Source organism: Gopherus evgoodei, chromosome 9, assembly GCF_007399415.2.
Source record: "Gopherus evgoodei ecotype Sinaloan lineage chromosome 9, rGopEvg1_v1.p, whole genome shotgun sequence".
Taxonomy (NCBI): Eukaryota; Metazoa; Chordata; order Testudines; family Testudinidae; genus Gopherus; species Gopherus evgoodei.
In genome coordinates, this window is record NC_044330.1 from 38317067 (window position 1) to 38340938 (window position 23872).

Here is a 23872-nt window from a genome sequence, read left to right on the forward strand (position 1 = left end):
ACAAAGTGTTGCCTGCATGTCCAAATAATACCAAGACAAAGAAACACACCATAGAATTACTGACAGCATAATACCAATACAACATCCCCCACCCACACTCATCAAAAAACAACAAAACACAAACAAAAATCTCTAAAACTTAATACAATAGTTTAAATAGCTCATATATCTTGATTTAGGAAAGTAGAGGCCTCTGTTGATGCACTCAATATCACAGCTAAATCTACATTAATATTCTAAAAGAGGGAGAACAGTTGTAGTTTAAAATATGAACTGGAGCTTAAGGTTGAGGGATAAACATATTCCTTGAATACATGGAACAACATGAGCCCAAATGCCAAGTAGTCCAGCACTTGAGAATTGTAGGTAACAACACTGTACAGCAGTTCAAGTATGTTGTTTACCTGAACTGTGTCAATTGATATAAGTAAATTAATCAAATTCCTTAGGTAACTCACCAATTATTTTTAGACATCCATCTGCATGGAACTCCCCAATGTCTCCAGTATGGAGCCACCTCTGTCCATTCTCATCCACAGTGAAATCTTTTTTGGTTCGTTCTTCGTTTTTGTAGTAGCCCACGGTCACATTTTGGCCTCCAATAAGAATCTCACCTCTAGGATATGGTTTATCAGTATTATAATATCCACCTGAAAACAGATAATTATTTTCTAAATATGATGTTGATTTAAAAAAACTGAAGTTAAACAAAAAAACCCTACAAAATAGAAACTATTCCAAGCAAATATATACAGTTTTCAATGGATTCAATGTGTTTGGTTTTTTATTCAAATTAGGTTTTATAGAGCAGATCATTAGTTTAGATTAGAATCATTACTTTCGGAGATATCTTTTTTTACAATAAATTTCTGAATAATTTAACTAGAGTATAAGTGTATCCAAACCACTTTTAGCATCTAGTTAGAGAGGTAGGTAGGCATTGTTCATTAATAGTGAAATTCCTATGTGTGCAGAGGGCCAACTCAAGGCATATGTATCACTCAGCCCCGTTCAGGGGACTTAAGTTAGACATAAGTCTTACACTGGCCCACAACAAAAGGTGAATTTCATTCAATGTTGTGAGAAAAAAGCTCCACCATCCAAATCAGAAGAGACTGTGAAGGGAGGCAAAGGACTGAAAGAGGTACTTTAAACATCTAATTAGACCCATTAGATTGGGCATCTAACTTAATAGGCTTCCATTTCACTGGCCATTGCTTGCTTGCTTTCTTTCTCTTTCTTTCTTATTACATTAATGCTAGTAAACTGCACTATGCCTTTTGTGAAATTTTCTAACATCTACCGAGAAGAGAAAATATGCACTTTTAGTTTAGCTTGAACTGTAGTAAATCCAATACCCCTGGTTTGGCACATTCAGAGCGTTGTCTCTCATTCCAGTGTGTTGACATTAAATAATGCGCACACACAAACACACAAGATATATGTTCATGTATCATGTGACTAACAAAAAGAAAAATAGTATAGTAGATTATTATTATTTATATCATCCTATTGCCTAGGAGTTCCAGTCATGGACCAGCATCTCATTGTGGCAGGCACTGTACAAACACAAGCTGTAAATCAGAACTGTTCAAAAATAGTGTGTGTGTGCTAATAACCAAATCTGTAAATATTCATGAAACTTTACATCAGCTTAGGAGCTGATTTTTTAAAAATCAAACTTGTGTGCAACAAGATAAAAAACAAACAATTATTGAAACACAGTAGGTTTCCTTTCATTGTGAAACAACAAAAATAGACTAATTCCATTGTTTTAATATACTAACCGTCACCTATTTAAGCAAATATCAATAATTGTCTATTGTCTACATTTAATTTATTTAAACACTCTTATTTATTTCCTCTTCAGTAAATAGCACATGCACTGTACTTCTTGAAGCAGATTTTTTCTCAATCCTGCTTGAGCAAGCTCTGTAAGTGAGCTTGGTTGCAGCTCACTGATCCTGTGCCACCCAGGGAACAGCTTAAACTTACATGGTGGAGGATCGGGCATAGTGCAGCCAAATAAATAAATACTGACAAAGTTCTTACATGCATTTGAGTCTCATTACATAAGAATTTTCTTACCTTCTTCCCAGTTCATTAATTTGATTTCACAGCAAACCAAAGGAGCCCCTACTCTCCCTGTAGTGTAGTCCCAAACTAAAATTAAAAATAAATTAATTTTCAATTAAAAATGTGCAAGTAGTCATTAGAAATAAATTTTATTTATCAAAACTGAACAATAACACAGCTTTCAAAATGTGCAATTAACATACAAGCATACTGATTAGGACCTTGGTCCTACAATGGGGGAGCAAGGTGGAAAGCTCAAATTAAGTCAATATGGCTCTGGGTAGTCACAGCAGTCCACCCTCATGAATCACATTACAGGACCAGGGCCTACACCTGTAAATGGGATGCTTGTGTGCCTGCTGATTAAGTCAACAGTAAATAAAAAAAATTCACAATAATTTATCAATATTGAATTTATTTTCTGAATTACCTTTGAACAGACATGAGATCCCAAGATGGGAATCCCCACTGCCAAATGATGCTCTCTACCAAGTAGTTCCCACTTGCGATCTCCAGAGAAAATGTCTGCTCTGGCTGTGCACTGTGCACTCCAGGAAGGTGCACTACTTGAGCGGGTGATCTGGTTGCAAATACAGGAGTTCCAGAGATTGACTGCTTCTGTGCAAAGAGGAGTGAACTTTGCTCCCCCTTGTTTGTTGATATACACCTCTACCCCGCTAGAATGCTGTCCTCAGGAGCCAAAAATTCTTACTGCGTTATAAGGGAAACTACGTTATATCGAACTTGCTTTGATCTGCTGGAGTGCTGCTTTACCACGTTATATCCAAATTCATGTTATATCGGGTTGCGTTATATTGGAGTAGAGGTGTAATAATCTCTTGTCATGTTATCCAACAGGACTTGAACATGCAAGGTCTGAATAAAAAGTAGGAATCACTTGCAGGCTTTGTGCACTGCACACAGCTCCAGAAGGTTTATGTGCAGCTGGGATTTTTGTTGGGTCCAGGTACCCTGTCCAACATGTTTGCACAGATGGGAGGGATCTGTAAGGGAGGGGTCTGTAGTCAATCTTTCTGAGGGAAAGGGAAGCCTCATGTACAGTTTTCCTTTCTTCACATCAAGAGAGAGAACACAGAACTCTCAGAATGTGAGGGGGGGAGAGCAAGATCAGTTTGTCTGGACTGTGTTTGTTCAGCACTGTCCATAATCAAGCCTGTAGACATCGAAGTCCAAGTCTCACGAAGAGTGTTATATACATACACAGGTTGGGAGAGGTTCAAACTGTTGTCTGAGGGCTCAGTCAAAGCTGAGTGATGATGTCCTTTATAGCTTGGAATCTATACCTGGGTAGGTACGCTTTAGCTCTGATTGAATCTAGGGTTGCTCCAATAAAGTCTATAGTTTGTGTGGAAGCTAAAATGTACTTCTTTATGTTTACTTGGAGTCCTGAGGAGTGTAGGAATCTGAGCAGAATCAGAGTTGTCATCCAGAATTTATATGGTGTACCCATGAACAAGCTGTTGACACTGCTCTGCGATGGCCACCATTTTAAGTAGTTGATCACCTGCACTGGAACCCTCAGCTAAACTTTCATGAGTTCCAGGGAGTGGATGCATATTTTTTAAACGAAGCCTAGAATGCACATGATATGTGATTGCATCCATGGAGTGATCCCTATGCACAATACTAGGAGGCCTAGCAGTTGAAGGCTCAATGCAATAGCATGCCTTTTGAAGTTCCAAAACAACCCAAGGAGGTTTTGTATTTTCTGGAACCTCTTAAAGATAGACACCTTGATAGCAAAAATATATCTATGTCCCTTCCCAAGTGAGTTATTTGGGGGAACAGAATCAAGCTTTTTTTGATATTGATAATAAAACCATGCATCTGAAGGAGATTCAAGGTCAGGGATGTCTATGGGCTATTGTTGGGGATAAGAGCTCTGATTAATGTCATCCAAGAAGGAATATAGGTGGATTCCTTGTGACCTGAGTCTGAATATGATTACCACCATCATCACTGTAAAGACAAAGGGGGCTGCAGACAAAAAGAGTTCCAACACCTGGCTAAAAAACTGGCCCGGAGGTTTGGGGGACTAAGGGGAGGGGGAAGAAACAGGGGCTGGGAGGGAGATAACTGCTCTCCACTACCCTAAATCTGACCAAAAAAACCCTTAGGTATATGTGAAAGCAGGAGCTGTAAAAATTGCTAGCCACACCATTGCAACATAGGCAGAGAACCTGGAAGCAAGCAGTGGCTGAAGGAGCATGACCAGATCATGTGGCTCCAAAACCCTGATCTGCCTGCATAGCTTGCAGAGAGGGAAGAGTAGCCCAGATGTTAAGAATTGTGGGAGATGCTGGGTAGCCGAAAAGAAGACTTTTATACTGATGTGTAGTGCTGTCAATATTAAAAAAGTCTTTTTACATCTTGCCTGTTTTATGGTACCAGTGAATTTTGAACTGATGCTCAGGGCAAGGTACAACAGCATTGGCAATTCTGAATCTGTTTAGATAGAAGTGTCCTCCAGGGCAGTGTATCTAACGCCTGACACTGGACAATGAACTGGGCTTCTGTCCCTTTGTGGTGCTGGTGGTACCAATTCCTTTTCTCTTACTGTCAGTACTGACAGCATAGGAAGCATCCGTGTAGGACTGAGGACGGCCCCACCCCTTTGGCTAAGGATGGTTTTGAGAGAGATACTCTTGCCTCTCAGTGACTTGAAACTGATTCCATGCTCCTGGTGCGCTTCTGACACTTTTATACTGGGGCACAGAATCTCACCCAACTTAAAGGTGCTGTAGAGAAGGTCATCTATTTGGAAGGTGAGCTTGAGTGAGATTTCTCACATTTCTTGTGAGGAAGTTCTCTCTCTTACCCTCCTCGGGTCTCTGCTTGGCAGGATAGTTAGCTCTGCTCAGATTATCCTTGAATTCAGAGACCACCATGCTCAGAGGGACACTTCTTGGTGCTGCTGCCTGATATACTGGATGGGGGAAGGGCAGCAGTGGTGGTGGGGGTGACACGCCAGAATCAGACCGGGGCCTCATCACATGAACCTTTGTAACTTTTTAAGCCTGTACGCACGGACTTGACAAGTTTGTCTGGGAACAGTCCAGGGAATATGAGCTTCTCTGAAGCAACAACACAAGTCATGGGTGTTGCTAGCTGGGAAAGCCCACAGACAAGACATAAAGATCTTGAATCCTGGCATCCTGGACATACTAGGCAGCCGTAGAGGGGGTTTCCAGTGGGGTAGAGAGGCAAAGCCCTAAAGACTACTAAACTACTGCCACTAACTCAAACTATCTAAAAATATGTTTTAAAACTATGTACAACTAAAAGACGGTTACTCACCTTTGTAACTGTTGTTCTTCGAGATGTGTTGCTCACATCCATTCCAGTTAGGTGTACGCGCCGCGCGTGCACGTTCATCGGAAACCTTTTTACCCTAGCAACTCCAGCGGGCCGGCAGGTCGCCCCCTGGAGTGGCGCCGCCATGGCGCTCTATATATACCCCTGCCGGCCCGCCTGCTCCTCAGTTCCTTCTTGCCGGCTACTCCGACAGTGGGGAAGGAGGGCGGGTGCGGAATGGATGTGAGCAACACATCTCGAAGAACAACAGTTACAAAGGTGAGTAACCGTCTTTTCTTCTTCGAGTGATTGCTCACATCCATTCCAGTTAGGTGACTCCCAAGCCATACCTAGGCGGTGGGGTCGGAGTGAGAAGTCGCGGCATGGAGCACTGCAGTTCCAAAGGCCGCATCCTCTCTCGACTGCTGGACCAGGGCGTAGTGGGCAGCAAAGGTGTGGACCGATGACCAGGTCGCTGCCTGACAGATTTCCTGGATGGGCACACGGGCGAGGAAAGCCAGCGACGACGCCTGCGCTCTGGTAGAATGCGCAGTCACACGGCCCGTAGGGATATGGGCCAAGTCATAACAGGTCCTGATGCAGGACGTTACCCAAGAGGATAACCTCTGGGAGGAGATAGGAAGCCCTTTCATGCGGTCCGCTACTGCTACGAAAAGCTGGGGGGATTTGCGGAAGGGCTTAGTCCTCTCCACGTAGAACGCGAGAGCCCTACGGACATCAAGCGAGTGGAGCTGCTGCTCCCTGCCTGAGGAGTGAGGTTTCGGGAAAAAAACCGGGAGGAATATCTCTTGGTTGATGTGGAAGGCTGAGACCACGTTGGGGAGAAAGGCAGGGTGTGGTCTCAGCTGCACCTTGTCCTTGTGGAAGACCGTATATGGGGGGTCTACCACAAGAGCCCGGAGTTCCGACACCCGTCTAGCTGAGGTGATAGCTACTAGAAAGGCAGTCTTCCAAGAGAGGTAAAGCAGGGAGCAAGTAGCTAACGGCTCAAAGGGGGGCCCCATGAGCCGGGACAACACCAGGTTAAGATCCCAGGTTGGAGCAGGGGGACGGACGTTAGGGAATAAACGTTCCAGCCCCTTAAGGAATCTAGACACCGTTGGGTGAGAAAAAACAGAGCGACCATCCACACCCGGGTGAAAGGTGGAGATAGCTGCTAGGTGGACTCGCAATGATGATATGGCCAGACCTTGCCCTTTGAGGGACCAAATGTAGTCTAAGATGTCGGTTACCGAAACTTCCATAGGGCGGAGATTTCTCTCCACGCACCAACAGGAGAAGCGCTTCCACTTGGCTGAATATGTCGCTCTTGTGGACGGTTTCCTGCTGCTCAAGAGCACCTGCCTCACCGGCGTGGAGCAGCGCAGCTCAGAGCCCGTCAGCCACGCAGGAGCCACGCCGCTAGGTGCAGCGACTGCAGGTCTGGGTGACAGAGGGTCCCGTGTTCCTGGGTAATCAGGTCCGGATGAAGGGGCAGGGGAACTGGGTCGGCTACGGACAGGTCCAGCATCATGGTGTACCAGTGCTGCCTGGGCCATGCGGGGGCCACCATGATCATGTGAGCCCTGTCCCTGCGCACCTTCAGCAGGACCCTGTGGACCAGAGGGAACGGGGGAAATGCATAGTACAGGTGGGTCGACCACTGGATGAGGAAGGCATCCGCTATCGACCCGGGCTCCCTGCCCTGAAAGGAGCAGAACGCTTGGCACTTCCTGTTCCTCTTGGACGCGAAGAGGTCCACCCGGGGATAACCCCACCTCCGGAAAATGGAGAGGGCGACGTCCGGGCGAAGGGACCACTCGTGTGACAGGAAGGATCTGCTCAATCGATCCGCCAGCGTGTTCCGTACTCCAGGGAGGAAGGAAGCCGTGAGGTGAATGGAGTGGGCTACACAAAAGTCCCAGAGTCGTATCGCCTCGTGGCACAGGGAGGAGGATCTGGTGCCGCCCTGCTTGTTGATATAGTACATGGTCGTCGTGTTGTCGGTAAACACCGCGACACAACGACCCTGAAGCTGATGACAGAACATTTGACAAGCAAGGCGGACCGCTCTCAACTCCCGCATGTTGATGTGTAGTCCCACCTCCTCCTGGGACCACAGGCCCTGCGTCCTCAGGGTCCCTAGGTGGGCCCCCCAGCCTAGATCTGAGGCATCCGTTGTTAGGGACACCGAGGGCTGAGGGGAGTGGAAAGGGAGACCCGCACATAACACGGACTGGTCTAGCCACCAGCCGAGAGAATCTAATACCCTCTGGGGGATTGTGACTAACATGTCTAGCGGCTGCCTTGTCGGCCTGTAATGATTGATGAGCCACAACTGGAGGGGCCTCATGCGGAGCCGCGCGTAATCGGCCACAAAGGTGCAAGCCGCCATGTGGCCTAACAGGGTTAGACATGTCCGCACTGATGTCAATGGGGCCGTCCGCAAACACTGAACGATCGCCGACATGGTCTGGAACCGCTGCTGAGGCAGCAAGGCCCTGCCTACATTGGCGTCCAGGATGGCCCCGATGAACTCCACCCTCTGTGTGGGAATCAGGGTGGACTTGTCTGCGTTTACCAAGAGGCCCAGACTTGCGAACATGCCGGTGATCACGCGGACATGGCTGTAGACTTGTTGTTCCGACGTGCCCCGAATCAACCAATCGTCCAGATAAGGAAACACGTGGACACGATTGCGCCGAAGATGCGCCACAACAACTGCCATGCATTTTGTAAACACTCTCGGGGCCGTGGACAGGCCAAATGGGAGGACTGCAAATTGATAATGAAGAGGCCCCACAACGAAGCGGAGGAAGCGTCTGTGGCGTGGCCAAATGGCAATGTGAAAATACGCGTCCTGCATGTCGAGGGCGGCGTACCAGTCTCCCGGATCCAGGGATGGGATAATGGTCCCCAGGGATACCATGCGGAACTTCAACTTCACCAGGTATTTGTTGAGCTCTCGCAGGTCGAGGATAGGCCTGAGGCCTCCCTTGGCCTTGGGGATCAGAAAGTAGCGGGAATAAAACCCCTTGCCTTTCTCGTTTTCCGGAACCGCCTCTATAGCTCCTTTGCTGAGGAGCGTCTGCACCTCCTGCCGAAGGAATTGCTCGTGAGAGGGGTCCCTGAAAAGGGACGAGGAAGGGGGGCGGGAAGGAGGAAATGAAACAAACTGCAGGCGGTATCCCGTCCGCACCGTGCTTAAGACCCAGCGGTCCGATGTTATTTGGGACCACGCCGGGAAGAAAAACGAAAGGTGGTTGGAAAACGGGGGGGAAGGATCCATTTGGAAAACTGTTACTGCGCCCTCGGGCGCACCTTCAAAATGAAGGCTTAGGTCCAGGCGGGGGCTTAGAGGAGCCTTGGTTCTGCCCCCCTTGGTTCCCCGAATGCCTGCGCCTTCCATTCCTGCCGCGGCGCCTGTTAAGGTCCTGCCGCTGGCGGAATTGGGAATACGGCCTGCGCTGTTGTTGATGCTGTGGCCGGAAGGGTCTACGCTGCGTCACGGGAGTGTGCATCCCGAGGGACCGCATAATGACTCGGTTATCTTTCAGACTCTTGAGTCTGGGGTCTGTCTTTTCAGAGAACAAGCCCTGGCCCTCGAAAGGAAGGTCCTGTAAACTATGCTGGAGCTCCGGCGGAAGGCCGGAAACCTGCAGCCAGGAGATGCGACGCATCGTTACTCCCGACGCGAGGGTGCGGGCAGCCGAGTCTGCAGCGTCCAAAGAGGCTTGCAAGGCCGTGCGTGCGACCTTCTTGCCTTCATCCGAGATGGCCGCCCACTCTTGGCGAGCATCTTGTGGCAGCAGCTCCTTAAATTTGTCTGCTGCCACCCAGGAATTGAAGGCGTATCTGCTCAGCAGGGCTTGCTGGTTGGAGACCCTGAGCTGCAGCGCCCCAGCCGAGTACACCTTACGGCCGAGGAGGTCCATCCGCCTGGCTTCTCTGGATTTGGGGGCTGGAGCCTCCTGGCCATGACGCTCTCTATCATTCACGGATTGAACCACCAGGGAACCCGGTGTCGGGTGCACATGGAGGTACTCATAGCCTTTAGAAGGGGCCATGTACTTCCTCTCGACGCCCTTCGCAGTAGGGGGGATGGAGGCCGGAGACTGCCAGATGGTGTTGGCGTTGGCCTGGATGGTTCGTATGAAGGGCAGGGCGATCCTGGTGGGAGCATCAGATGAGAGGATGGTAACAATTGGATGCTCTATCTCCGAGACCTCCTCGGCTTGCAGACTCAGATTTTGAGCTAATCGCCTGAGGAGGTCTTGGTGCGCCCTGAGATCCAGCGGGGGGGGGGGGGGGCTGTTGGAGGAGGTACCAGCCACCGCTTCATCCGGGGAGGAGGATGAGGAGACCCCAGGCAAGAGAGTGTCTAACTGTGGGTCTTCCTCAGCCCTCGCCTCTGCCTCAGGAGCCAAAGCGGAGTCTTGTTGCTTGGACCCTTCCTCCCCATCCGGGGAGGGAGGGGGGCGAGACAACGAGGCTTCAGGAGCCCTACGCTCCGCAGTCGCCGGCCTAGCAGGGAGCTGTTGGGGGCCCTGGGCCTGATGGTATGCCCAGGGTGTCCAGAATCCCCATTGTTGCGGGCCTTGGTCCTGCTGCGGCGGATCACCGAACAGCGCCGCCTGCCGGTCGGTGCCCAGCGCATATCTGCTGTCCGTTTGCGAGGATACGGACGGCTGTCTAGAGGGCCATGGTGGGGCCGACCCTGGATGGTAAGGGTCTGCGCGGGTCGGCACGGAGGATCGTCTCGGTGCCGGGGACCGGTGCCGGGAGTCATATCGGTGCCGGGATCGGGACCGGGTTCTGTCACGGTGCCGGGATCCGGATCGGTACCGGGCGCCGCTTCGCTGCCGGGATCGGGACCTGCCACCAGCTCGGTGCCGGGAGGTCGACCGGTGCGGCGAGTAACGTCGGGACCTGCTCCTGGAATCGCAGTGCCAGTATCGGCGGCTGGAGTCTGACCGCGATCGTCTTGATGTCGACCGGTGCCGCGAGTGCGACCGGTACCGCTGAGGGGAGCGGTGCCGGGACTGCGAGCGGCGGTGGGATCTGGAGCGACCATGACGTCGGGACCTGGATTGTGAACGAGAGTCCCGAGACGGTGCCGACATCATGGGCTTGCCTCTGGACACGACCCACACCGGAGGTACTGGGGGTGGCAGCCGAGTGGGCTCAGTCAGGGCTATTAGGTCCCGAGCCGAGGCGAAGGTCTCCGGTGTGGATGGGACCACTATCTCAACCCCAGATCTCATGGGGGAGCTCGGCGGCACCGGACTCGACGGACCCGCCGGGCCCGGAGTCGACGGTGCCGGTGGCGCCGCGGCCGATGTCGAGGCCGGGCGCTCTAGCCGGGTCTGCCTGGCCGGAGTAGTGGACTTCGACGGCCTTGGCTCTGTCTCCGGTGCCGGAGAAGGTCGGTGCCGGGGAGTCTTCTCTGTGCCGGTGCGACCCGGTGCCGGTGCCGAGATCACGGCCTGCGAAGCCGTCGGGTCAAGTGCCGCCTCCATAAGGAGAGTTCGGAGTCTTTGATCCCTCTCCTTCTTTGTCCTTGGCTTAAAAGCCTTGCAGATGCAGCACTTGTCGGATCTGTGCGATTCCCCCAGGCACTTCAGGCACGCTTCGTGGGGATCGCTGGTGGGCATGGGCTTCTTGCAGGCCGCACACTGCTTGAAGCCCGGCGAAACAGGCATGAGCCTGGCGCCGGGTGCCGGGAAGGGCTAAGCCCCCGGCGAAGAACTATTTACAAACTACTTAACTTAACTACTATTTAACAATCTAATTAACAACTACGATAGTGCTAGAGATAAACGATAGATAACTAGGAGAGCTAGGGACGTGGAGGACAGCTATGCCGCGCTCCACAGTTCCAACGACCGACACGGCGGTAAGAAGGAACTGAGGAGCGGGCGGGCCGGCAGGGGTATATATAGAGCGCCATGGCGGCGCCACTCCAGGGGGCGACCTGCCGGCCCGCTGGAGTTGCTAGGGTAAAAAGGTTTCCGACGAACGTGCACGCGCGGCGCGTACACCTAACTGGAATGGATGTGAGCAATCACTCGAAGAACTAAAAATTCTGAAGAATGCTAACTAACACTGCAGACAGATACTGAAGAAGTTCAGTCTCAGAACACAGGCAGTAGAAAGGAATTGGCAAGATGGTCGGTCTATGACACCTCTTCTCCCTCCAGTTTGGAGTATAAGGAGGCTAGAGGCACATGAGTGGACAAATGGATACTGCTAGCAAGCATCTTCCAGTTTCAGGCACGCGTCGCACATGTGCACATCAAGTAGAGTACACATAGGGACCATCACTCAAAGAACAATTTACTGCAGGGGCCTCAGTATATGGGTAACTGGGTAAAATGTAATGGTCTATGATATACAGGTCAGACTAGAGGATATGCTGGTCCCTTCTGGCCTTAAATTTTATGTAACGCTTTTTTGGAATGACCAGCACAACTCAAAACAACTTTGCCACTCATGAGTAATGTAGACATTCCAACAGTATGCCAATGAAGTCTTTACACCACATCATTGTGTGTTCCCTGTTTATTAAGTACACGCATACTATACATAAAGCAGCATAACCTATTAAATAAGCCTTTCACACAACTGTAGCATGAATGTCAGTTCATTCATAGTAACAAATTTTATAAGTTTTAGCTTTTTTGAAAAAAGAGGAGATTACTCACCTTGTGCATTAACTGACGTTCTTCGAGATGAATGTCCCTGTGGGTGCTCCACTCTAGGTGTCGGTGCGCCCCTGCGCCTTTGATCGGAGATTTCTGCAGCAGTACTCGTAGCGGCCACGCATGCTCAGAGCCTGGCCCCCGCTCTGAGTATACCTCTAGTGAGCATGTGCAGCCGGTTCCCTCAGTTCCTTCTCTACAACGGAGGCTACCCCAACTCCAAAGTAAAGAGGAGGAGGGTGGGTAGCGGAGCACCCACAGGGACACTCATCTCAAAGAATGTCAGTTACTGCACAAGGTGAGTAACCTCCTCTTCTTCTTCGAGAGATGTCCCTGTGGGTGCTCCACTCTAGGTGACTTCGAAGCAGTGTATCTCAAGGAGGTAGGGACTTCAGGTCTGGCAGGAATGCAGTAGATAATACTGCCCTGCCTAATCGAGTGTCAGAGAGAGAGGGCCCTGAGTAAGGGCATAGTGTTTGACAAATGTGTGCTTGGAGGACCAAGTGGCTGCTCTACAAATGTCAGACAAAGGTACTTTACGTAAGAAGGCTACAGAGGTAGATACAGATCTAGTGGAATGTGTTCTCATCAATGCTGGAGGTATAACATTTTTTATCTGATAGCAGAGTCGTATGCAATCGGAGATCCAGTTCGAAAGTCTCTGGGTAGAGACAGCCATGCCTTTGGAGCGCTCCGCAATGGAGACAAAGTCTAGGAGAGTTTCTGAAGGGTTTGGTTCTGTCCAAATAGAAGGATAAGGCCCTGCGCACATCAAATGTGTGCATTGTGGCTTCGAAGGAGTTTGCATGTGGTTTCGGAAAGAAAGTTGGTAGATGTATTGGTTCATTGATGTGAAATGAAGCGTGAACTTTTGGAAGGAATTTTGGGTGTAGGCGTAGAGTAACTTTGTCCTTGAAGAAGAGCGTATATGGTGGATCTGCCATAAGGGCTGCTACCTTGCCTGCCCGTCTGGCAGAGGTGATGGCCACCAAAAAGGCTGTTTTCATGGAGAGGTGCAAGAGGGAGCAGGTGGCTAAGGGCTCAAAGGGTTGATGAGTTAAATAGGACAATACTAGGTGAAGATCCCATGGAGGAGTAGGTGGCTTAATGTCTGGCTATAGGGTTTGGAGTCCCTTCAGGAAACGCTTGATGATGGGATGAGTGAAGACCGAGGTATTGTCAACTGTACCATGAAAGGTTGTGATGGCAGCTAAGTGGACTCTGATGGAGCTGAAGGAAAGGTCGCATTGCTTAATGTCCAACTGATAGTCGAGTATGCAGGGAAGAGGTGCCGAGGTAGGAGACAGTTGTTTAGTTGAGCACCATTTTCTGAATCGTTTCCGCTTTCGAAGATAGGTGGTATGGGTGGATTGTGTTCTGCTGTGTAGAAGTACCCTCTGAACTTGGTCGGAACAGTCTAGTTCTCGTTGGGAGAACCATGCAGGTACCAGGCTTGCTTTGAGATGAAGCATGGAGAGATTGGGGTGAAGAAGCTGGCCGTGTTGCTGTGATAAAAGGTTCGGGATGAGAAGCAGGGAGATCAGTGGTTGAACTGACATTCTGGTGAGGAAAGGGAACCACGGTTGTCTCAGCCATGAAGGTGCAATCAAAGATCTCGCTGGCAAGATCCATTCGTATCTTTATGAGGACCCTGTTGAGCAATGGTATTGGGGGAAATGCATAAGCTAAGTCCCGGTGCCATGAGATCATGAATGCGTCTCCAAGGGAGTGTTTGCCAGTCCCGCCCTGGAGCAGAAATTGAGGCATTTTGTGTTTTTTGCGATTGCGAAGAGATCTATGGTTGGGTGACCACAAGTTCGAAATATGTTGTAAATGATTCCCTCATCTATCTCCCATTCGTGCTCCGAAGTGAAATGTCTGCTTAACTCATCGGCAGTGGTGTTCATCACACCTGGGAGATAAGCAGCTGATATGCGGGTGCGGTTCGCAAGGCACCAATTCCAGAGTTTTATGGCCTCTGAGCAAAGAGAGTGGGAACGAGTCCCTCCTTGTCTGTTTATGTAGAACATGCAGGCAATGTTGTCTGTCATTATGCGTACATGCTGATTCTTGATTAGTGGAAGGAAGCAGCGGCAAAGCATTCCGTATAGCTCAAAGTTCTAGAATGTTTATGTGCAGGGAGGTCTTGGAATGAGACCATAGCCCATGGACTGTTTGGTGAGAGATGTGGGCCCCTCCAACCAGTGAGGGATGCATCGGTCGCCATCATCAGAGTTGGGGGGGTCTGGAGGAAGGGGACTCCAGAGCAGAGGTTGTAGGGGACTGTCCACCATATGAGAGAGTCTTTGACTCGGTAAGGTATGGCCAATTGTTTGTTTAGTGAGTGCACGTTTGGTTTATAAACCGTGGCCAGCCAAGCTTGGAAGCATCTCATGTGGAGACGTGCGTTCTGGACCACGAAAGTGCACGAGGACATGTTCCCTAGTAGCTGGAGGCAGTCTCGGGCAGTGACCCGGGGGCTGTTGCGAAGTCTTGTAGCCAGCAGTTCTATGGTATTGAATCGGTAGGGTGGGAGAGATGCCAGTCCGGTTGTGGAGTCGAGGCTCGCTCCATGGTGATTTGTGTGAAGCAGAGGGCCTCGTCGAATGTGGAGACCTTCAGGAGGCAATCGTCGAGGTAAGGGAATATTATGACTCCTTTTTTCCTGAGGTAGGCAGTGACTACCGCTAGGAGCTTGGAGAAAACTCGAGGGGCAGTGGAAAGGCCGAATGGTAGAACTCTGTATTGCAAATGCATTGAGCCGAGGGTAAACCGAAGAAAACGTCTGCGGGCCGGGTGGATAGTGACGTCAAAGAAGGCGTCTTGTAGGTCGAGGGTTGAAAACCAATCGCCCTGCTCCAGGGCTGGAATTATGGTGGTGAGAGTAACCATCTTGAACTTTTGCTTTTTGACAAATTTGTTGGGCCTCCTGAGGTCGAGGATCAGTCGCCATCCTCCAGTTTTCTTTTCTGTTAAGAAATAAGGGGAGTAGAACCCTTTCCCCTTGTGGCATTCGGGCACAAGTTCTATAGCACCCTGGTGAAGATGATGTACTTCTTGCTGGACGTGTGGCTCATGAGAGGTGTCCCTAAAGAGGGACGGGGAGGGTGGGTGGGTGGGAGGTAAGGAGAGGAAGGGGATAGAATACCCAGTTGTGATGACCTCTAGAACCCACTTGTCAGTGGTAATATTCTGCCATTGGTGCAAAAATGGCTGTAGGCAATGTCCAAAGATAGTTGTAGGCAGTGCATACGTTGAAGTTGGGACGATGTTTACGAGACCCTCGACCAAAGGTTCAAATCTGCTTATTAGTTGGAGGAAGTTGGGGCATCCCGGAAGAATTGGGGCGGCGTCGCTGGTATCTGGATCTCTGGCGTTGGTGGTGTTGTTGTTGTTGATCATGAGATCTTGGGAAATGCGGAGGTTTTTCGCCTTCCTCTGCAGCGTGGGGCATGGGTCACTTGCTGGTGGATTCTCTGCAGCTTGAGGTCTTCAAACCACAATTTGAAGACTTCAATAACTCGGACATAGGTTAGGGGTTTGTTATAGAAGTGGATGGGTAGGGTTCTGAGGCCTGCTTTGTGCAGGAGGTCAGACTAGATGATCATATTGGTCCCTTCTGACCCTGAAGTCTATGAGTCTATGAGTATATGGGGAGTAGTGTGGACAGTGGTAAGGTTGATATCTCTACTGTCGCCTTCTGGTTGTAGGGGTTTGGATGCCTAAGGATCAAAGAGTTGCCCTTGAGTCCTTCATTGAGTGGAGCATCTCATTAGTGATGGAAGCAAAGAGTTTATCACCATCAAAAGGGAGATCCTCTATGGTGCTCTGAACCTCACAAGGAAAGAGGGAAGAGAAGAGCCATGAACCTCAGCGCATGACCACCGCCGCAGCGGTGAATCTTGCTGCGGTATTGGCTGAATCCAGAGCTGCTTGAAGAGCCGTGCGTGATATGATTTGGCCCTTGGAAACTAAAGCTGTGAATTGCTGTTTCTTTTGATCTGGAATGTCTTCAATAAGGTCCATGAACTTGTTATCGTTTCTGTGGTCATACTTTGCAAGAACTGCAGTATAATTGGCAATTCAAAATTGTAAGGTTGAAGAGGCATACACTATGCGAGCAAGGAGGTCCAAGTGTTTGCTTTCCTTGTTGGCTGGGGCGGAGTGGAAACATTGTTGTTTGTTCCTTTGATTGGCTGCGTCCACTACCAAGGAGTTTGGCGCAGGATGTGAGAAAAGGAATTTGGAGCCCTTAGAGGGAATGAAGTATTTAAGGTCCGCTTGTTTGCAGGTAGGCTGGCTTGTGGCTGGAGCCTGCCAGATGGACTTAGCAGGTTCCAGAAGGGCTGCATTAATTGGTAATGCCAGTCTGGATGAAGAAGAGGGTTGCAGGATGTCCGTTAACTCATGCTGTTGGTCCGGTACTTCCTCTAGATTGAGTCTAAGCTCACTGGCAACCCTTTTAAAGAGACCTTGGAATTTCAAAAAATCGTCTGAGGGCAGTAGAGGGGAGGGAAGTAAAGCTTCTTCAGGCATTGCTTCAGTTGGTACTTCAGTTAGTACTGGGTCAGGAGCAGGAGTTAATTGATCCTGAGAATGGCAGGGTGCCGCCAAGTGAGTCATATGATTTGGATGTTCGCGTCTCGTCAGATTGGAATAGCGGGTGTGCGGCCGAGGGAAAGATGCCCATGGGGCCCAATACTGCCATGGTGGTGGAAAAGGCATAGGTGGTGCCATCCAGGGGTTAACACACCAGGAAGTAGGGTCCTGAGGGTGGTCTGAGACAATTTTCCTGTGCCCGCGGGTGACAGGACTCCGAGGGTGGAATTCTGATTGTATTGAAACATCACCCTGTAGTTCAGACTCCTCCTCACTGGAGGAAGGCTGTTCAGACCCTGAATCATTCGTAAAGGAGACGCAGTCTTTAAGGAAGGGCGATTGCAGCGTAAGTGACACTAGGAGGTCACTTGACTGGGTAAACGGCAGCCCTGAGGCAGCTGAAGGTGAAGGCTGATAGAATTGCTGTGAGGAAACCCAGGCTTGCACCGGAGTTCTAAGTCTTGGCTCCGGGCCAAGTAGCACTGTTAATGCCGGTGCCGTAGTTGGTGCTGCGCTATTAATAGCAAGCTGCGGTGCCTCGGGGGGGCCTGATTTGTCGGCATCGCGATAGGTGCCATAATTGAGGCAGGCAACTGAAATCCTGTTGCCTCAGCACCGGAGCCTCGCACTGCTGCCGAAAGCACAGGCGGGTTTAACACGGTGCCGGAGGAGCCCGGCGCGTCAAAAGTGCTCAGGCGAGGGAGCACCGGTAAGGAGACTGTGGATCTGACTGGAGAAGGTTAGTGTCTAAGGGCTTCTTTTGAATTTGACAGAAGGTGTCCTCGTTTTGCTGCTTTCTTCTGCTTTTTAGAAGTGGGAGAGCTGTGTCGGTGAGCGGAGGCAGAGTCCATGCCAGGGTATGAGGCAGACCCTAGGGATTTTTGAAGTAAAATAAAAGTTTAAGTTTTATCTCCCTGTCCTTTCTCACTCTGGAGCTTAGTTTAGTGCAGTGAGCACATTTTTGGGGAACATGGGGCTCCCCCAAACGTTTTATGCATTGTGAATGTCCATCGGAGAGAGGGATAGCGTCCTTATAGGAGGAGCAGCGCTTAAAGCCTGTGGAGCCAGGCATATTTGAAGCGGCTGAGAGAACAAATTTTTTATTTTTTATTTTTTTTCACAGTAGAAAAAAGGTAGGTAACACTAATAACTAACTAACAAGAAACTGTCTAACTACAAGTTATTTTAAGATGAGGAAAGGAATTCTTTAAGGAGTCTGCTGAGCTCCATCTCAAGCCAGGGACGGTAGAGAAGGAACTGAGGGAACCGGCCGTGCATGCTCATTAGAGGTATACTCAGAGCGGGGGCCAGGCTCTGAGCATGCGTGGCCGCTACAAGTACTGCTGCAGAAATCTCCGATCAAAGGCGCAGGGGCGCACCGACACCTAGACTGGAGCACCCACAGGGACATCTCTCAAAGAAGAACTAGCCTTCGTAGTGCACACTTTCTATATTCTTCAAGAATATATGTTAAGGCTTTTTTAACCAGCACTCACTGTAACTTAAGGTATTTCAAGAATCCCGTTGTCAAGTGCAGTATATACTGACGATTCAAGTGAGTTATCTACTGTACGTAATATATATTTTTAAGTAGATCTGTTTTTTTCCTATCCAAGTCAATACTATTGGCTTGATTCAAATCTCAGAAACACTGGATGAGTTACTGCAGATCTTGAAAAAAATGTGACTGCACATTCACAGCAATGTGCATTCACATATTTGACTTATATATTTAACTTAATTACTATATGTTCTCTATCAAAAAGTAGAAAATCAAATTCTGGAGCCTGTGCACACCCAAGAAAGATTCCAGGTCATTGATGAGTGCATTATTCCCATCATAATGCTGGCCTCCCTGCTCTGTGGGCTTCTTGGATCAAATTCAGTTCAGCTAGTATACACAAACATTTCCAAAATTCAGTTCAGACCATTTCACCTTTATTTGCTACAATAAGAACATCAATTTATATATTCCTATGTTTTAGCACAAAATCTCCAGATTATGCCTTCTAAAATTAAATTACTCTCAGTATTTACTCACTTGCCAGTTTGTGGACATGAACCTAAATGAATACTCTGCTGAAGTTTATACAAACACAGATCACTGCATCCATTTGGACATGCCAATACTAACCTTCAGTGATTGTTCCAGCCCCAGCTGACTCAGTTAGTCCATATCCCTGTCCCACAGGGCAACAGAAACAGATGTTCATAAATCTCTGAGTTGCAGCAGAAAGTGGAGCTCCTCCACAAAGTAGGGTGCGAATTTTACCACCTAGCAGCATTCGTACTTTCCGGAAAATAAGGCTAAAAATGCAAAGTTAAGAAAAGAGGATGTTTTTGTTGCTAAAAAATAGAAGACCAAGGGAATTATCTTGTTTTGCATGGGCATCAAAAACTTCCACTAACTTCAGAGATTTTTAGATGTGCAGGAAATGCAGGATTAGATCCACAAACACTACACTTAAAATTTAAAGTTTTTCAAAACAATGTTTATGTAGAAAATTTTCAGGTTTTACTTTGACTTATTTATCCTGCAGAGTAAAATGCAAAAGTCTTTTGAATATTCTTTACTGAGACAGCAAAGTTCTAATGTCTATTTGCCCACATTATTGAAAAGGAAAACAAACTGCAGAAATCTGTTTAATTATACTGTATCTTTTAGTCTCATCCAGGTCTGAAATCATTTAAATCCTACAAGTGACTTGAGCTTGGAGATAAGTTGTATGATTTAAGCACTCTTGCAGAGTTAAATCTGAATTATCCATGTATCTTGTGTATGTAAAAGGCTCAGAAAACATTAGCAGTAGTGTGTAAATATTTGTATGTTCGTTTTAATTGAGGTTTACAAGAGGATTTGAATTAGCTTGATGTGACTATCTTTTTGTCTGCATTTGTGAGTGACTACTTTTCCCCCCGAATCTTGATGGCCCTGATCCCATCAGAACTTATCACAGAAATGTAGGGCTGGAAGGGACCTCAACAAGTCATTAAGTCCAGTCCCCTGCACTGTGGCAGGACCAAGTAAACCTAGACCATGCCTGACAGGTGTTTCTCAGTATGTTTTTTAAAACATCTAGTCATGGGGATTCCACAACCTCCCTTGGAAACCTATTTCAGAGCTTAACTACCCTTAGAGTTGGAAAGTTTTTCCCAATATCTAACCCAGTGTTTCCCAAACTGGGAATGCCGCTTATGTAGGGAAAGCCTCTGGTCGGCCGGTCCAGTTTGTTTACCTGCCGTGTCCGCAGGTCCGGCCAATCACGGCTACTGGCCAATGGGAGCTGCTGGAAGTGGCGGCCAGTATGCCCCTCAGTCTGCACCGCTTCCAGCAGCTCCCATTGGCCTGGAGCAGCGAACTGCAGCCAGTGGGAGCCATGATCGGCCGAACCTACGGACAGGGCAGGTAAACCAACTGGCCTGGCCCGCCAGGGGCTTTCCCTTCACAAGCGGTGTCCCAAATTTGAGAAACACTGATCTAACCTATGTCTCCCTTGTTGCAGGTTAAACTCATTGCCCTATCTTCAGTGGACAGAGAGAACAATTGATCACAGTCCTCTTTACAACAGCTCTTAACATAACTGAAAACTTATCAGGTCGCCTTTCAGTCTTTTTTTCTCAAGACTAAACGTCCAATTTTTTTAATCTTTTCCCGTATGTGACGTTTTCTAAACCTTTTACCATTTTTGCTGATTTCCTCTGGACTCTCCAATTTAACCACCTCTTTCTTAAAGAGCAGTGCCCAGAACTGGACATAGTACTTCAGCTAAGGCCTTTCTAACATCATTACTGTTACTACATCCCAGAATGACAACAGCCTTTTTTGCACCTGCATCACATTATTGACTCATATTCCATTTGTGAACCATTATAACCCCCTGATCCTTTTCAGAAGTACTATGACCTAGCCAATTATTCCCTGTTTTGTAGTTGCACATTTGATTTTTCTTTCCTAAGTGAAATACTTTCCACTAAGGCCATTTTGAATTCTTATGCTGTCCTAGCAACTCCTTCCAGTTTGGTGTCATCTGAACATTTTATAAACATACTCTCCACTCCATTATCTAAGACATTAATGAAATTATTGAACAGTACTGAATCCAGGACTGACTTCTGCAAGACCCCATTAAATATGTCCCCCCAGGTTGATGATGAACCATTTATTACTACTCTTTGAGCGTGGTCTTTCAACCGGTTCTGCTCCTACTTTATAGTCATTTAGACCACATTTCCCTACTGTGCTTTTGAGAACGTCATGTGGGATTGTGTCAGAAGCCTTATTAAAACAAATCACAATATATCACATCTACTGCTTCCTCAATATCCACTAGGCCAGAACCCTGTCAAAGTAGGAAATTGGGTAGGTCTGGTATGATTTGTTCTTGACAAATCCATAATGGCTATTAGGTGCTTACAAGCTGATTGTTTAATAATTGGTTCCAGTATCTTTCTAGGTATCGAAATTAGTCTGCCTGCTCTATAATTCCTCAAATCTTTTCTGTTCCTCTTTTTAAAGACAAGTACTATATTTGCTCTTCTCCATCCTTCTGAGACCTCCCCCATTCTTCAGGAGTTCTCAAAAATAATTGCTAACAGTTCAAAGATTGCTTCCTACCAACCTGAACACATCTAACTTACCTAAATGTTCTTTAACCTTTTCTTTCCTTTTTCTGACTTGCATTCCTTCCCCCTTGTTGTTAACATTAATAATGTTAAGTATCTGGTCACCATTAACATTTTTAGTGGAAAACTGAAGCAAAATAGGCATTGTACACCTTAGCTTTCTTGATGTCTTCAGTTATTGGCTCTCCTTCCCCACTAAATAGAGGACCTATACTTTCCTTCATCTTTCTCTTGTTCCTAATGTTTTTAAAGAACAACTTCTTACTGCCTTTTATATTCCTTGCAAGGTGTAACTCATTTCATGCCTTAGCCTTTCTACTTTTATTCCTATATGCTTTTGCTATTCTTTTGAGTTTCCTTGGGAGTTTGTATATGTTTCTACTTTTTATAGGATTTCTTTTTGCTTTTCAGGTTATTAAAGAGCTCCTCATGTAGCCATATGGGCCTCTTACTGTTCTTTGTATATTTCCTTACTTTTGGGATAGTTTGCAGTTATGCTTTTAATACTGTCTCGTTGAGAAACTGCTGCCCTCAATTCTTTTTTCCCTTAGATCTTCTTCCCATGACCTTACGTAAAGCTGACAGACCCCGGTTGTCAGTGGGCGGGATCGAACGAGGGACTTCTGGAGCTTAGTTCATGAGTCTCTACCACATGGGCTAAAAGCCAACTGGCTGTTGGCTAAGGCTGTAGAGCAGACTCGATTTCTCTCTCTCTAGGTGGTCTCGGTGCCACTAGATAGGACAGAACACCACACCCAGGTGTGTGGGTTACACTTACAGACCAGTTTTATGATAAGGTTCACATTACGTTAAAAATGAAAATATGATAAATCTTGCAAGTTTACAGAAATAGATTTTTCCCTCCAGGTATGTATAAACCCCTGATTAAAAGCTAAAAGGAGCAACACAATACCTTGAATAGGAAAATATATCTAAGCTTGCAAATTACTGAAAGAAAAATAATTAACTTAATACATATATTATATTTATATTAATAAAGCTGAAGTAATCTCATCTGAACTACTGACTCATCATGTGACTTTAGGCAAGTCAATGGACTTACTTGTGCCCCAATCAAACAGTAAGCTTTAAAACTAAACAAAAGTATGACTTCACTGAAGACCAGATATTGCACGTATAGCAACATTTTGATGAAAGTTTAAAAAGATCCCAATAAAAACAGAATTGAAAATCTACCTGTCACAAAGAGGCGTAGTATAGCCTTTTGAAATCTGTTCCATTTTGTAATTGTAGGCCAATATAAACAGATTCCTTTGGAAACTGGACATTTCATTCACTTTATTCATGACATTTTTGTAGATCCGATCCATGATTTCCTAGTTACATTAAAGGATTAAATACCGATAAGCAAGTGAATAGCAATACTAAATTTAGTGCAATAAGTTACACGAGACAAAGAAATGCTAGTACATTTCAAGGCACAAATCCTTGCATATTGCTCCCACTTCTACAGGATACCTGTAATTGGGACAGAATCTCTAGGATGGACCAAGGTGAAAGAGCAGCAGTAAAATGAACTCGCAGTCTGAGCAGGTGCATGTGCAATCCTAATTTACCTGCTGCCTGCAGCTTAAGTGCTACATAGCTGGAAGCCTAGACATCTCCTAACCAGCATCTTATGCTGCACTGGCTATGGTGTGCAAGCTGACATGTTTGTTAACTCTCAGTGTTCTTAAATGCTATGGAGTTTACTTCTTCTGTTTATCCAAGGATGTGGTCCCCCCCCAGATCCCTTTCCTATAAAACCTAATTACTGCTAAATACCACCTTTCAAATGTTTCGTAAGTAATATACCTCAAGGTGCAAAGCATACCCACTACATTCTTTGCCCACAAAAGGCCTAACTAGCTTGTACATTTTTTCCCTTTAAATCAACAAATGAATGAACGTTTATGCCAAAGCCAATTTTCCACATTCTTTTTACATGATGCTGGCAGACTCATTGCTCTATAAGGAACATTTCTTAATAGGAAACAATAGTATAGCACACTGATGACCAATAGAATAAAATGCCTTCTACAGAGCATATTTAGCTAATTTTACTTAAATTGTATTTATACTACCTACTATTAGCGACAGTGTGATAAAAGTTGAAATGCCAAGATGTGTAATTTCTGCAGCTGGTTTCACATTTTCAAATAGTGTTAGTTATCCAGTATGTAAGAATGTTCACACCATGTAAATATTTATACAATTTTTTTTAATACAGAGTACATTATGTAAACTATCAAAGCTAAAGGTCTTCTGATCCTTGTAATTTACAGTAACTATCAAGATATTATTCCTCTTTGTCGTGAATGATGAAATATCTTTAAAAGAAAGCATTAAACTTACCGGTACAGATGCCATTAGTGTAGGTCTGAGAATAGTAACATCTCCTTTGCTTCCTTTCTTTATTTTAGAGGACTAAATAGGGAGGAAAATAAAGTTAAATGGAGGATTTGTGCAAGGTTTTAATATGTAAACAGACAGGTTACAGTTTATTTAATTAGAAAATTAATTAGTGATGTCAGTTTATAGATCCTTCACCTTAAAAA

At 47.0% G+C, this 23872-nt stretch overlaps 1 protein-coding gene across 13 annotated transcripts in view; it reads right to left on the minus strand.

The window, feature by feature from the left end:
* The window catches only part of ACSL3 (acyl-CoA synthetase long chain family member 3), a 117985-nt gene that overhangs the window by 13507 nt on the left and 80606 nt on the right, over positions 1-23872 (minus strand). For all 13 annotated transcript variants that reach the window (XR_004001965.1, XR_004001964.1, XM_030575135.1 and 10 more), the window contains 5 exons: positions 23670-23741; positions 22512-22651; positions 18826-18998; positions 2089-2163; positions 459-650 (listed from right to left, as the gene is read on the minus strand). Coding sequence is in view for 11 of the 13 variants with exons in the window: in XM_030575135.1 (XP_030430995.1) it covers positions 459-650; positions 2089-2163; positions 18826-18998; positions 22512-22651; positions 23670-23741 (652 nt within the window). In the remaining 2 variants the exon portion in view is untranslated. The remainder of the gene's footprint in view (positions 1-458; positions 651-2088; positions 2164-18825; positions 18999-22511; positions 22652-23669; positions 23742-23872) is intronic.